Here is a 16,079-nt window from a genome sequence, read left to right on the forward strand (position 1 = left end):
TGAACTCTTTGGAAAATTTTGGTACATTTCATTCATTCATTAAGTGTTTATAAAGTATGCGCTATAGTTATTGTACTATGTATTATAGAAGGTAATAGATTAATAAAACAAATATTCATTATGTACCTACTATGTATAGGGAACTATATAAGTTGATAGTATAGAAAGATAAAAAAATTGTAGTCCTTCTGCCCATGGAGCTTGAAATCTATAATAAGGGGATGAGATATGTACACAAATAATTGTGTTACTCCTTTGAGGAATCTGTGATGTCATTATTAAAAGTATTCTCTTGTACAGTGCTTATCACAATACATCCAGCCTCTTTCCTGCTCTGTACAAGTAAAAAAATTAATACATGCACAGTAGAAGCACTGGCTTCAAAGACAGATGGTCCGGGTTTAAATCCCACTTCTGTCATTTGTTTCCTGTGTGACCTTAGGTATACCACTTAGCTTTTGTCAGTCCCAGTTTATTCATCTTTAAAACAGGGATAATAATACCTATCTTACAGGAATGTTATGAGTGTCAATTGATATATATATATGTGTATATTTATGATATATGTATATCTACACATCACATATGTAGATATATGTACATCACACCATATAATGATTTGTATTTCATATCTGTACATGTGGTGTATGTATATACATATATATGACATGGCTTTGTAAGCCTTAAAACATTATATACATTTTAAACTATTATTACTTTAAATGTATTGTTATTGGCGTCCTTGAACTTTACTACCCCTGTATCCCTTTCTTTCCCCCTTCCTATCACTTATGACAAAGGAAAAAAAGAAGTGACAAAAAAAAATCAATAAAACCGATCAACACACGGAAAAAGGAAGTCTTGTTATATGCAATGTTTCATATCTGTAAAGCCTCTTTACAAAGATTGAGGAGAGATGTATTCTCTTATCTCTTTGTTGGGGCCAAGCATGGTCATTATATTTCCATGACATTCAATTTCAGTTGTTTTGTGGATATTGGTCTTTCTAATTATCAAATCATGTCAAATCAACAAGCATTCATTATGTGTCAGGCACTGTGCTAAGTCCTGGGGATACAGAAAAAAGCAAAAATAGTCATTCAATGTTTCTAGTTCTTTGCTATGATGCTCTAAATATTTATTAATTTGTAAATTTTTTATTTTAAATTTTAATACAAAATAAAAAAGGAAAAAAAAATCACCATGTACACAGCAGACCATAAGAGAGGTTTCAGTATAAAATAATATATTTCCATTTCAAGTAAACCTATATAATAAATAATAATAAATACTACACATTGTTTTCAAAACTGCCCAGCTTTTCTTTGTTTCCTTATTGGTTTTCTTTTGTTCTCTACTGTGCACTTTTTACTTTATTTTTTTTCCCCTCCCTCCTCTCACCACCCTAAAGAAGCCTACAATTAAATATGAATATATACATATGTGTGTATACACACACACATATATACATATACATATGCATAGATATTTATGAACACACATATATATATACCCATACACATATATGTAAGACTGTACTATGCTTATTTCCTCCTGTCAGCTGTTTTTCTGAAGGTAGATAGCATCTTCCTTCATAAGTTCAAGTCTTTCCATGTTTTCCTAAATCAACCAGCTCATCATTCTCTACACCATAGCAATATTTCAACATCCTATTTGAGAGATTGTCTGTGAAAGCTTTTTTCCCCAATTTTCTCCATTCCTTCTATTTTTGGCTACATAGGTTTTATTTGGTCAAGAAAATTTTAATTTAAAATAATCAAAATTATTCTTTTTACACTTCAACAGTGCTCTCAAGTTATAATAATAGTTTAAGGTGTGATACAGTTGAATCTACTTCCTTTACATCTTTTTTCCTTGATTTCTTTGGAGTTCCTGACCTTTTGTTCTTTCAAATGAACTTTGTTATTATTTTTTCTAACTCAATAAAATAATTTTTTAGTAACTTAATTGGGATGAAATTAAATAAAAAGTTCAGTTAGATCTGAGTTTATTTGTATAAAAATGTTTTATGTTTATGTTCATATAGTTCCTTTGTCTGTTTTGGCAGGTATACACTCAGTTATTTTATACTGTCTATGTATTTTAAATAGTCTTAAACAATATTAGTAATATTGCTGACACAGTACAATTTTTCTATTTTTCACTTTTGATTAAATCTATTTTAACTTTAACTTTATCTGAGATCATGATTACTATCCTTGGTTTTTTACATACTAAATTCTACTCCTGCCCTTTATTTTATCTTTGTGTATGTCGCTCACGTTTTCAATGTTTCCTGAAAGCAACATATTTTTGAAATCAAATTTTTAATCTGCTGTCCATTTCCATTTTATGGGTAAATTAGTCCCATTCACATTCTAAGCTATAATTATGTGTTGTGTATTTTCTGCCTTTCTATTTTTCCTCACTATAGTTCTCACCCTATTTACCCTATCCCTCCTCACTCCTCTGTTTTCCTTCTACCTGCTACCTTGCCCTCCTATTCCTTAACCTATCCACCCCTCAAAGGATCCCTTCCTTATCCTCTCCCCCAACCCTATCCCCTTGCCCTGTTATTTCTTTCTGAATTTAGAAGACTTTTATACCCTTATAGATATATATGTTGTTCCCCTTATAACCCATTAGTGATGAGAGTAAGGTTCCAGTACTATCTGCCCTCCCACCCCCAGTAGCTTTTTCTATATTAATTTTTCCTTTTATACCTCATTTGCATGAGATAATTACTCCTTTTTATCTCTCCCTACAGTTTTATTTTTTTAGAATCACCCCATCATACTCATTTCAGCCCATGCCTTTCTTTCAAACTACCCAAATAATGATGACAGTCTTAAGAGTATTGCTAATATTTTCACATATATACACAATTTGACCTTATTGAATCCCTTATAATGGTCTTTCAGGAAGTTTGACTGTTCTTATATTATTTTTCCTCTATCTGTTCTACAGATCAGTTGTTTTTCTGATGAGATGTTTCACTTTCTTTTCTATGTTTTCATTCTTTTGATTTTGTCTTATGATTTTTTTGGTGTCTTAGAATCTCATTAGCTTCCACTTGCCCAGTTCTGGTTTTCGAGAAATTATTTTCTTCCTTAAGTTTTTGATTTTCTATTTCCAGTTCATTGACTTTCTTTTCATAATTTTCTTGGATTGCTCTAATTTTTTCTTATTTTTCCTCAGTCTCTCTTATTTGATTTGTCAGATTCCTTTTTTCTTTTTTTCCCTCAATTAATTTATTTTAGTTTTTAACATTCACTTCCACAAGATTTTGAGTTTTAGATTTTCTCCCTATCTCGTCCCTCCCCCCCCACCTCAAGACAGTGTGCATTCTGAATACTCCTTCCCCTAATCTGCCCTCACTTCTATCTCCTCCCCTTCTCTTATCCCCTTCCCTTTCTGTTTTCTCATAGGGCAGCATAGATTTCTATACCCCATTGCCTGTGTGTGCATTCTGAATACTCCTTCCCCTAATCTGCCCTCACTTCTATCTCCTCCCCTTCTCTTATCCCCTTCCCTTTCTGTTTTCTCATAGGGCAGCATAGATTTCTATACCCCATTGCCTGTGTATCTTATTTCCCAGTTGCATGTGAGAACGATTTTTAACACTTGTTTTTAAAACTTTGGGTTCCAAATTTTCTCCCTTCCTTCCTCCCCACCCAACCTCATTGAGAAGGCAAGCAAATTCATACAGGTTATACATGTGTAGTCATGTAAAACATTTCCATAGTAGTCATCTTGTGGAAAAATTATATTTCCCTTCATCCTATCTTGCCCCACTGTTTATTTTATTCTCTCTTTTGACCCTGTCCCTCCTCAGAAGTGTTTGCTTCTGATTACTCCCTTCCCCAATTTGCCCTCCCCTTTAACATCCCCCCACTCTCTTAGACCCTTCCCCCCTATTTTCCTAGGGTAAGATAGATTTCCATATCCAATTGATTGTGTGTGTTATTCCTTCCTTAAGCCAAATCCAATGAGAATAAAATTCACTCATTCCCTCTGACCTTCTCCCACTTCCCTTTCACTGTAAAAGCCTTTTTTTGTCTGATTTATGTGAGATACTTTACCCTATTCTACCTCTCCCTTTCTCCTTCTCCCAGTATAATTCTCTCACCCCTCAATTTTATTCTCCAGATATCATCCATTCATCTTCAACTCACCCTGTGCCATCTATCTATCTATCTGTCTGTCTGTCTGTCTATCTATCTATCTATCTATCTATCTGTCTGTCTGTCTATCTATCTATCTATCTATCTATGTATCTATCCATATAATTTTTTTCCCTCTAACTGCCCTAATACTGACAAAGGTCTCATGAGTTACAAATATTATCTTTCCATGTAGGAATGTAAATAGTTCAACCTTAATAAGTCCCTTATGATTTCTCTTTCCTATCTACCTTTTCATGCTTCTGTTGAGTCTTGTATTTGAAAGTCAAATTTTCTATTCAGCTCTGGTCTTTTCGTCAAGAATGCTTGAAAGTCCTCTATTCACTGAATGTTCATTTTTTCCCCTGAAGGATTATACTCACTTTTGCTGGGTAGGTGATTCTTGGCTGTAATCCTATCTCCTTTGCCCTCTAGAATATCATATTTCAAGCCCTCCAGTGCCTTAATATAGAAGCTGCTAAATCCTATGTTATTCTGATTGTGTTTCCACAGTTCTTGAATTGTTTCTTTCTGGCTGCTTGCAATATTTTCTTCTTGACTGGGAACTCAGTAATTTGGCTACAATATTCCTAGGAGTTTTCCTTTGGGGATCTCTTTCAGGAGGTGATCAGTGTATTCTTTCAATTTCTATTTTACCCTCTGTTTCTAGAATATCAAGGCAGTTTTCCTTGGTAATTTCTTGAAAGATGATGTCTAAGTGCCTTTTTTGATCATGGCTTTCAGATAGTCCAATAATTTTTAAATTCTCTCTCTTGGATCTGTTTTCCAGGTTAGTTGGGTTTTTTTTTTTTGTTTTTTTTTTTTTGCTAGGCAATGGGGTTAAGTGACTTGCCTAGAGTCACACAGCTAGCAAGTGTCAAGTGTCTGAGGCTGGATTTGGACTTAGGTCCTCCTGAGTCCAGGGCCAATGCTCTATCCGGTGCGCCACCTCACTGCACCTTCAGTTGTTTTTCCAGTGAGATATTTCACATTGTCTTCTATTTTTTCATTCTTTTGGTTTTGTTTTACAATTTCTTGATTTCTCATAAAGTCACTAGCTTCCAGTTGCTCCATTCTAATTTTTAAGGAAATATTTTCTTCAGTGAGCTTTTGGATTTCCTTTTCCATTTGGCCAATTCTGCTTTTTAAGGTTTTCTTCTCCTCATTGGCATTTTGGACCTCTTTTGCCATTTGGGTTAAGCTATTTTTTGTTTTTTTGTTTTTTTTGACTAGGCAGTGGGGTTAAGTGACTTGCCCAGGGTCACACAGCTGGTAAGTGTTATGTGTCTGAGGCCAGATTTGAATTAGGGCCAGTGCTTTGTCCATTGCACCACCTAGCCACCCCTGGGCTATTTTTAAGGTGTTATTTTCTTCAGTATTTCTTTGGGTCTCCCTTAGCAAGCTGTTGACTTGTTTTTCATGATTTTCTTGCATCACTCTCATTTCTCTTACCAGTTTTTCCTCTAATTCTCTTACTTGTTTCTTAAAACCCTTTTTGAGCTCTTCCATGGCCTGGGACTGATTAATATTTTTCATAGATGCTTTGGATGTAGGAGCTTTGACTTTATTGTCTTCTTTTGGTTATATGTTTTGATTTTCTTTGTCACCAATGTAAGATTCTATGGTCTGACTTTTTTTTGCAAGGTTTGATCATGATCCCAGCCAATTACTTGAGTTTTAAACTCTTTGTTAAGGTAGGGGTGTGCTTTCAGTGTGGAGAATGTACTGTCCCAAGCTTTAGTGGTTTTGTGCAGCTGTTTTCAGAGATACTTTTAAATGGAACCTTTCCTGATTCCTTGGTTGCTGGTGCTCTCCTCTGACAATTATATTGTATTTATTTTGCATGTATTTTATGTGCTTACATGTGTACTTATTGTCTCCCCTGATAAACTGTAAGATTCTCTGTTTGATTTTTGTCTTTTTATCCCTAATACCTAGCTAAGAGTGGCAAATTGTAGGCACTGAATAAGTCCTTATTGATTGATTGATTGGATGGATATGTCTATATATATATTTTTTGGGGGGGAGGGGAGTATTATTCTGGTAGTCTGGGTTTTAGAAATCACATACTTGATTTGAAATGAAAAATTCTCCATATAATTTTTTATTTCATTATATAATTTTATGAGCTTTTAAAATAGTATTTGTTTATTTGAGTTTAGGTTATAATTTCATTGTTACAGGACACTCCCAGTTAAGAAAAGTCCTACTAATGCATAGCAGTAGCTGTTTTTTGAGTCCTGGTCTTAGAGAGACGTCTTAGGCATTCACAAGTTATGTGACTAACCCAATATTTTTGTCTGAAGCCAAGGTGAGGTTAAATCCACCTCTCCCAGGTCCTGAGACTAGCTAGTCCACTAGTCATCATGCAATGCTGACTCATTTTGGTTATCCTTGGGAGAAAGAATCCTACAGAAGAGTCTTAATAAAACAGAAATTAAATCATTTCTATGTGGTGCATCATATCTGTTGTAATCTCTTCATTTGAAAATATTGTTATCACTTTTCCCTGTTATCATTTACTTTGGAGTGTCCAGGTTTATAAATACTAAATGCCCTCTAACTGTAGGTAACCCTCTAAGATTTGTCCTGGGCCCCCTTCTCTTCCCCTTCTATACTACTTCACTTGGTGATCTTACTAGTTTACATGGATTTAATTCCCTTCTCTATGCTGACAGTTTTCAAATCTACTTACCCTGCCCCAAACTCTCTACTCACCCCCAATCTAGCATCTCTTTCTGCCTTTCAGACATTTTGAGCTGGATATTCAGTAGACATCTTAAACTCAGTACGTCCAAAACAGAACTCATTTTCTTTCCCCCAAACCCTCCTCCTGATCCCCCCAAACCCCCGCCTTCCTTGTTACTGTAGAGGGCAACACAATCGTTCCAGTCCCTCGGGATCACAACCTATGAGTCATTTTGGATTCCTCACTATCTTTCACCCCTCATATCTAAGCTATTGCATAGACTTGCCAGTTTCACCTTTGCAAAATCTCCTATTTTCCTCTTTCTCTTCTCTGACGCCGCTCATCACTTTGATTACTGCAGTAACCTGCTGATGAGTCTACGTTCCCTAAGTCTCTCCCCGCTCTAATCCATTCTTTATTTAGCCATGAAAATGATTTTGCTAAAACAAAGGTCCAGTCATGTCACCCTCCACCTTCATATTTACTCCAGGAGCAAATGAAAAATAATCAGTTTGGAATTCAAAACCCTTCATAACCTTGCTTCCTCCTAGGTTTCCATTTTTTTCGATTTAGTGACACTGGCCTTGAACAGGACCCTCCATCTCTCTGCTCTTGGCATTTTCTCTGGCTGTCCCTCATACCTGGAACACTCTTTCTCCCCCACTTGGATTATTGACCTCCCTGGCTTCCTTTATTTCCCTGCTAAAATCCTACCTTTCAAAGGAAACCCTCAATTACCCCTCTTAATTTAAACACTTTTCCTCTTTTAATTATTTCCTATTTATCCTGTATATAGTTTGCTTTGTATATATTTGTTTGCATGTTGTCTCCCCCGTTAGATTGTAAGCTCCTTAAGGGTAAGGACAATCTTTTGTCTCTTTTTGTATCCCCAGTGCTTAGCATGGTGCCAGACATTTAGTACACAATTAATAAATGCTTATTGATTGATTGATGGATTTTAGTTAATTTTTGTTATTGTCCTAAACAGGACCAAACGATCTCAGGTTCCCTTAAATGAATGCATATTTGAACTTCCCAACCTCACAATTCAAGCAACAAGAGCACAAACCCTACTGCTGCAAGCAATTTACCAAAGTTGGTCTCATACTGGAAGTATGGGTTCTTCAGTTGTGAATGAAACTTTGATGACTGACATCTTCCAAACTTCAGGTAATAACACAGTATTTTTGAAAAGCTCATATAGTGTCTTAGCATTGATGACTAAACTCTCATTCAAACCTATATTTCCAGTATACTATACTTCTGATATATTTCTATAATAGTGTATATTTATAGCATATGTTTAAAATCCAGGAAATGAGTTGTCATTAAGCATTGCTCTTTTCCACCAAACTCAGTACATTTTATTGTCACCTATAGGATTTTTAAAAACTTACTTTATTCTACATTTGAGACATCATTCTTTTCTGTCTTATAGATAGGGAGTATTATATCTTTAAAGTTAAGCTATTGAATACATTTTAAAATAATAGGTTTTTGAACTTTTTTCGTCAGAAATATTTGTGATCTGTAAGTCAGATTTTTAGTATAATAGAAGTAATGCTTTATCTCTTTTTAACCAATTTACCATTAACCATGGAATGGTAACGAGAGGGAATATAGTTGATTTCTGAATTAAAAATGAAGAGTAGGATTTGACGTAAGAAAATTTATGTCCTAAACAACTTTTAAGAGATGTATCTTTTGTGTAAATTTTCTTTTGGCTAGTGTATCGTTCCCCCCCCCCCCCCCCCCAATATTGTCTGTATCTGATATCCTGGTTTTCTTTGTAATAACATTGTTTAAAATTGGAAGGGGAAATTTGATTGTCATATAACATTTAAATTACTGAATTCTAATATTGTCTTTCCCTTTATGTGTATCTTTGGTGAAACACATGCATATGTTTAGGATTTTAGTTTTTGGAGTATGAGGATAATTTTTTTGGAGGTACATAGCATAGTGACAGTGAACTTCAGATCCTCTGTGATATGTTTATTTGTGTGATTGCATATACCAAATAACTCTAACATGACTTTTTTTTTTGAGGAAAGTAAAAAAAGGCTAACTTATTTCACATGTACAATGTTGAGTTTGTAAAACATATTTAGCAGTCTTCTCCTTCTGCAATGAGTTCAAGGAACGCAACTGCAGGATAATTCTTAATTTCTCTGTTGAATTAGGTTTTGATGTTTTAAAAATTATGCACCTAACATTTTAAAGTTTCAGATGTTTTCTATATGTCATTCTGTATAATGCTCTGTCATTGGTCTAGTTATCTCTTTTCTTATGTTTATATTTTTTATTTTTATGTTGCTTTGAATATGTTGGGTAGACTTGGGTTTTATGTTAGTCACTAAGCAGATGGCACATTATGTTTACATTTTTTTCTTTCCTTTCTTTCCCTTGCTTTTGAAAAACTGTAAATTAAAAAAAATAGTCTAGTGAAAAATCTTTGATTTAAAATTTGTGATGTTTGCAATGTTCTTTGATATTGCTAACAAAGTTCCGGCAGTAGGTATTGTAAAAAAAATGGTCCTAGACAAGTGACAACAGATTAAGTGATTCATATTATAGTTTTCTGTCACTGACATATCTGAAATTAGTGGAACTAATTTTTTACAGATTTGAGAAAATATGATGTCAGTAGTTTGTTCTCTTTTGCCAAGGAATTTGATCTTATCAGAGAAAATAGCAGTGAACATGTTGCAGCAAGTAAAGGAAATGGTTGGAGGATGAAATGTAAAATTTCTTTGAAAGCCTAATTTGCAAAAAGGACAACTTTCCTTTTCTCTTCATGCCCAGTGATTTTTACTTTTAAACGAGGTGTATGTTCTCAGTTTCAGGAAGCTTTCTGGCCCCATAATAGGGATAAGCTTATCATGTAAGTAAGATTTCAGTATCTCCCTGGGCTTATTCAGTTTACATCTTGTCAGATAAATCATTCTTTTTTGAGAAGTGGGCATATTCTCTTTAGTTGGTGGCATTAGAGTCATCATGGTGTTGTGAAATATTGCTTGACTGGGAGTCAGGAAGTCTATTTTCTAGCTCTAACTCAGTCACTTAACTTTGTAGAATGCTTTCATTGAATCCAAATTGCATATTTTTCCAAAAGTCTGTCTTTTGCGGTTAATGCCTCTTTTGGTGATTATATGTGGCTATAATTAATAGAAAAATGAAATCTCAAGAGAATCAAAATTACCAAGAACTCAGAGGGCAAGGGAGAGATGGATGTTGAGGCTAAGTAAGATATGGTGTATTGATACGTGATGGATATGCATATTAACTCCATAAAGTGACATGCAAGAGAGACAGGGGAAAGAGAGGTACTGTATTGATAATGAAGAAACACTTGGAAAGGTCTCAAGTGGTATATTGTTTCTCCTTAGCAGATTAAAAAAGAAACAACCCAAAAACAAACAATTTGGAAGTTTCCCACAGCCATCTTTGGTGATTCTTCTTTCATGGATTTAATAGAAGGATATGGGTGATAATTGTGTAAACTGAGAATCTGTGTAATAGCTATGATTTTAACTAGTGGAAGAAATATTTTCACAGATCCATTTAAATATACAAGTTTTTGGGGCAGCTAGGTGGCGCAGTGGATAGAGCACCGGCCTTGACAGGAGGACATGAGTTCCAATGTGGCCTCAGACCAAACACTTGACACTTACTAGCTGTGTGACCCTGGGCAGGTCACTTAACCCCAATTGCCTTAAAAAAAATACAAGTTTTTAAGATAAATTGGAAAAAATATGAACAATATGAGTATTCACATTTCCTTATTTTGTTATTGAGGTATTTCTGCTTGAGTCTTAGATTAATAGGCTCATAAATGTAGAGCTGGGAGGGAATTTGGAGACCAACTAGTCTAACCCTCTTATTTTATAAATAAGAAGAACTTCATGAATTTTATAAATAATAATTTTATAAAAAAAGAAATTGAAAGAGTTTAAGTGACTTGCTTAGGGTTATAGGGCATCATTGATAGGATTTGAAACCACCTTTGACTTTGAAGTTACTGCTCTTTCCACTGTGATGTGGCAGTTCAGCTCTTGATAAATAATTAGCCATTTGTTAGATTATTATCAAAATTTAGGCAGATTATACTTTACATCTAGTTTGTTTCTTTGCATGTGTCCAAATTGGTAATGTGTTTTTTAATGTTTATATCACTTTCCTATTTGATCCTTCAATCATCGGCTTCCCTTCCTACTAAAAGATGCTGATTTTACTAAATGAAGTGAAATAATCTGTTTTATTATTCTTAGTACTTAGCCTTTCAAATTTATCTGTTTATTCCTTGACATTGGCTTATTTTGAACAAAAAACCCATAGTATAGCAAAGCAGTATAGTTTTTAGAGTTCCCTGTTTTAGTGGGTCTGTGAGGTCAAAACTATTTTCACAGTAGTACTAATGCAGTAAATATTGATAAATATAACCCACATAAATAAATGCTCTTGAGGGAGGTGGTTTTAAAAAAAATTTTTTTTCAATCATTTTTAAGAGTGTAAAGAGAACCTGAGACCAAAGTCTGAGAACCAGTGACTTATAATATCTTTCTTTTATATCTTGATTTGTCAAACATTTTCTAAAGAAGATAAATATTTAGTTTTAGTATTTAGGCATCTAGAAAACGTTTTATCAACTCTGTCTTTATTTGGAAGGAGGCCTACATTCATTCTAATAATTAAATGCTTGACAACTAACTGGAAGTTTCAGATTTTCAGTAATTTGTTGTTATCTTTAATGTTTTGGGGCAGCTAGGTGGTGCAGTGGGTAGAGTGTTGTGCCTGGAGTCAGGATGACTCATCTTCCTGAGTTCAGATCTGGCTTCAGATACTTTCTAGCTCTGTGACTCGTGGCACGTCACTTCACCCTGTTTGCCTCAGGTTCCTCATCTGTAAAATGAGCTGTAGAAGGAACTGACAAATCACTCCAGTATCTTTGCGAAAAAAACCCCAAAAGGGTTCACCAAGAGTTGGAAATGACTGAAAAATGCTTGAACAACAAAATAGTGTTTCAAACATGTCATGTAACATGAAATATCAACCAAAATATTCATAGCAGCTCTTCTTGAGTTAGTAATGAATTGAAATGAAAAAGATAATCCTTTGACTGGGAAATGGCTAAATAAATTTTGGCCTATAAATATAATGGAATATTACTGGGCTGTAAAGAACAATATATTTTAATCATAGCCTGATACAGAATAAAATAAGGAGAACTAGGAAAACAATAAATATACCCACTTCAGTTATGTAAATGAAAAGAACAACAAAATAAACAAAACATTATTATTTATAATGACCATACCTGGTTTTCCTCCTATGTATCTGACCCCTCCTTCTATCTCCTTTGCTAGATCCTGTTCCAGATTATTCTCTTTAATTGTAGGTGTTCCTCTGAGTATTGTCCTAGGACGTCTTCTCTTCTCCCTTCATAATACTTTACTTGGTGATCTCATCAGCTCCCATGGATTTAATTACCAGCTTTATACTGATTATTCTCAAATCTACCTTTCCTGCCCCAGTCTCTCTGCTGACATCTCCTCTGACATCTCCAGCTTCCTTTCAGACACCTCGAACTGGAGGTCCAGTTAAAACTCAACATGTCCAAAATAGAACTCATTATTTTTCTTCCTAAACCTTACTCCCACCTTCCCAATTACCAGAGAGGGCAACACAGTCTTTCCAGTTCCTCAGGCTGAGTCATCTTGGATTCCTCTCATCTCCCGTATGCAATCTATCGCCAAGGCATCTTGTTTTACCTTTGCAGTATCTCTTGTATATGCCCCCTTCTCTCTTCTGACAGTGCCACCACCCTGGTGCAGGCCCTCATCATTTCACGCCCTGATTATTGCAATAGCCTGCTGGTGGGTGTTCCTGTCTCAAGTGTCCTCTATTCCAATCCACCCTCCATGAAGCCACTAAAGTGATTTTCCTAAAGCACAGGTCTGATTATGTTACCCACACTACTCAAACTCCAGTGGCTTCCTATTGCCTCTAGAATTTAATACGAAGTACTCTGTTTGTCCTTTAAAGCCCTTTATAACTTAGCCTTCCTACTTTTCCAAGTCTTCTCATACCTTACTCCCCAACACAAACTCTTTGATCCAGTGACAGTGGCCTTCTGACTATTCCACGAACAAGACCTTCTGTCTCTCTGCTCCAGAAATTTTCTCTGACTGTTCCCCATGCTTTGAATGTTTTTGCTCTTCTACTTGGACTATTTACCTCCCTGACTTCTTTTAAGTCTCACTAAAATCCCAACTTCTGTAGGAAGCCTTCCCTAAACCCTCTCAATTCCAGTACTTTCTATTTCTCTCTGTTAATTGTCTTCTATATATCTTGTATGTAGCTTACTTTGTAAATATTTGTTTGAATGTTATTTCCCCATTAGATTATAAGGTTCTTGACTGAAAAAGGCAGTCTTTTGCTCTTTTTGTATTCTCAGCACTTAGGATAGTACTTGGCACATAGTAGGTGCTTAATAAATGCTTATTGATTGATATTTGTTCTATTTCCTATCAATTTTGGAGAAAAAAGCCCTGCATTCATTAGATTTTAGAGTTGGAAGGGACCTTTGAAGTTTTTTAGTCTAACATATAAAATGTCCTAAAAGCCTTAGTGCAGTTTTAACCTATTAAAACTTGAAGTTTTTAGCTTTAATAGCTTAACTTCATTAAAACTTTTGGAGCATCCTATATAACTGAGCAATAATTAACTTTGTATATCCTTTGATCATTGTTTTTCCAATATCTGCTAGAATTCTTCAGCAAAGAGAAAACCCTTATTCCTTGAGGTAGCCCCTTCTACTTTTGGGCAGCTCTAATTCCTTTTTTTTTTTTTTTAATTTGGATACATATACATACACACATTTTTCTGAACTCAGTGGAACACCAAAAAAAAAAATATTTCCATATAAAAAGTAAACAGAAAAAGAGGATTACATGTGAAACCATAAATCTCTATTACATGCGGCTTGCTTTTTAAAAATATATAATAAAGGTAACAATTTACTTTCAAAGTTTTTCTGCTTTTCTCTGTTTCCTTCCGAAATTTCTTGTAGTTCATTTTTAGCACCTTAAAAAACATTTCAGTGACCTGTTCTTCTTTTTTTGGGGAGGGGCATTATCACTTTCTTTCCTCTTCCCCCAAATTCTTCTCACTATAATGAAGAAAAAGAAAAACACAATGCTTGTGATATGCATAGTCAAGCAAAATAAATCCCTACCTTTCCTGTCTCTAAAGATGGAAGTTTCATTCTGTACATTGAATCCCTTACTTTTTTGTAGGGAGATGGGTAGCATAAATTTTGTTGATTCTCTAGAATCATGGTTGATCATTGCATTGATCATGGTTTTTAAATCTTTCAGAGTCTTTATACTAATGTTAAAGTATAAATTGTGGTTCTGTTCACTTCCTGCTTCATCAATTTGTATAAATCTTCCACAGTTTCTCCAAAACCAACCCTTTTGTTACTGTTGAGCAAATGAAATATTTATAAGTGCTCAGCAGGGCTTCACACTTAGCACATGCTATATAAATGCTAGCTATCATCATCATCATCATCATCATCATCATCATCTCTCATGGCACAGTGACATTCCATATACCATAATATGTTATGCCATTTCTCTATTCATGGACCTTCCTTTTATTTCCAGTTCTTTGGTGCAACAAAAGGAGATGCTGTAAATATTTTTGTATTTATGGATACTTTTTTTCTCTCTCTGATCTCTTTGGGATATAGGCACAGTGTAGGTATCTTGCGGTCCAATGGTATGCATGGTTTGTTGTCGGGCATAGTTCTAAATCATTTTTCAAAATTTGTAGATCATTTAATTCACATCTCCACCAAAAATGTACCATAGCTCCTCTAACATTTGTCATTTTGTCAAATTCTGGGAATGTTAGAACCTCAGAGGTTTTTTTTTTTTTATGTTGAGTCTCTCTAATTAGTGGTAATGTGAAGCACTTTTTTATATGAACTCTAATTTCTAGGATTTTTTCCCCTCTTATTATGAGGTTTCTGTTTCTATTGCAGCCAAATGAGCTATATAGATTGTTCAATCCCATTGAAAGATTGAGTCCTTCACATATTTGAACAGTCCTCTTGCTCCCCCATCCCCACCTAAATATTTTTTTCTCTTGCTTAAACCACAGTCCTCTCATAACGTTGTGATCATTTCCCATTGTACTACTTTCCCGGACTGCATTAATCTTCAGAAACTCATCTTCCTGCAAGATCACATCAGCTCTAAAACTCATACCTCCTTAGTTTGCCTGACCCTGATAGCCTGTACCTCTTGATTGGAGAAGGTAGAGGGTAGAAATTGGATAGCTCCTCCATTTAAGGAGAATGCCCAGGGCAGCCGCCTCATCATTTTCGACCTTATTGTAGGACATCATCATAACTCAATGGTAGGTATGCCTCTGAACTCCTTTCAGCTTATTTTTATGTGTTATCCTCCATCATTAGCTCTTTGAAGGCAGCGACTGTCTTTTATCTTTCTTTGTATCTCCAGCACATAACAAAGTGACTGGCACATGTAGTATGTGTATAATAAATGTATAGTCACTGACTGACATTGAATACCTTGTCTTGCTACTCCAGATTGATAGTGTCTCTCCAAAAATGTGGTACTCAGAACTAAATAGAATACTTAAGAGGTGATGGTCTCATAAGTTCAGAGGATAACACTATTGGTATCTTCTTTATTGACCATGCACCACACTCTCTCCTCTTTAGTCTTGCCTTGTAACCTTTTCAAGTTGAATAATTTACATCATGCTGTTTCAGTCACATATCACATGGCTACTCTGTAAAACTACAGTTGAATTCTGTTTTACAACTCACATACTGGGGATCAGTATAACATCATGTTTTGGACACTTATGCCCAGGAAGAGAGCATACATATGGTACATGTCAGATTGACACTTAGAGTTGACTTCACTAGGGAGGTCAAAGATTTTTTCCACCACCTTTTGTAAGCATATTAGTGTAATATTATATAAATTAATGTCTAAAATAACTTTGTGAAGTATCCAAAATATATTTATTATAGTTGTAAAATAATCGGTATTGTTTATTTTATTTGACAGAACCTACATATATTATCTAATCTTCATTTCTCATGTGAAGTTGTTTTTTCACTTTTTATATTTGTTTTTTTGCCTATCATCGGTATAATGTATGTGTCTTTTCAGTCACACATCACA

The 16,079-nt window shown here is 34.8% G+C and overlaps 1 protein-coding gene across 5 annotated transcripts in view; it reads left to right on the plus strand.

The window, feature by feature from the left end:
- Positions 1–16,079, plus strand: part of VPS13B (vacuolar protein sorting 13 homolog B) — a 1,004,773-nt gene that overhangs the window by 171,833 nt on the left and 816,861 nt on the right. For all 5 annotated transcript variants that reach the window (XM_027849971.1, XM_027849973.1, XM_027849974.1 and 2 more), the window contains exon 17: positions 7,841–8,022. In XM_027849971.1, coding sequence (XP_027705772.1) covers positions 7,841–8,022 — 182 coding nt within the window. The remainder of the gene's footprint in view (positions 1–7,840; positions 8,023–16,079) is intronic.

The sequence above is a fragment of the Vombatus ursinus genome, unplaced genomic scaffold (genome assembly GCF_900497805.2).
Source record: "Vombatus ursinus unplaced genomic scaffold, bare-nosed wombat genome assembly UNPS02008961.1, whole genome shotgun sequence".
Classification (NCBI taxonomy): Eukaryota; Metazoa; Chordata; class Mammalia; order Diprotodontia; family Vombatidae; genus Vombatus; species Vombatus ursinus.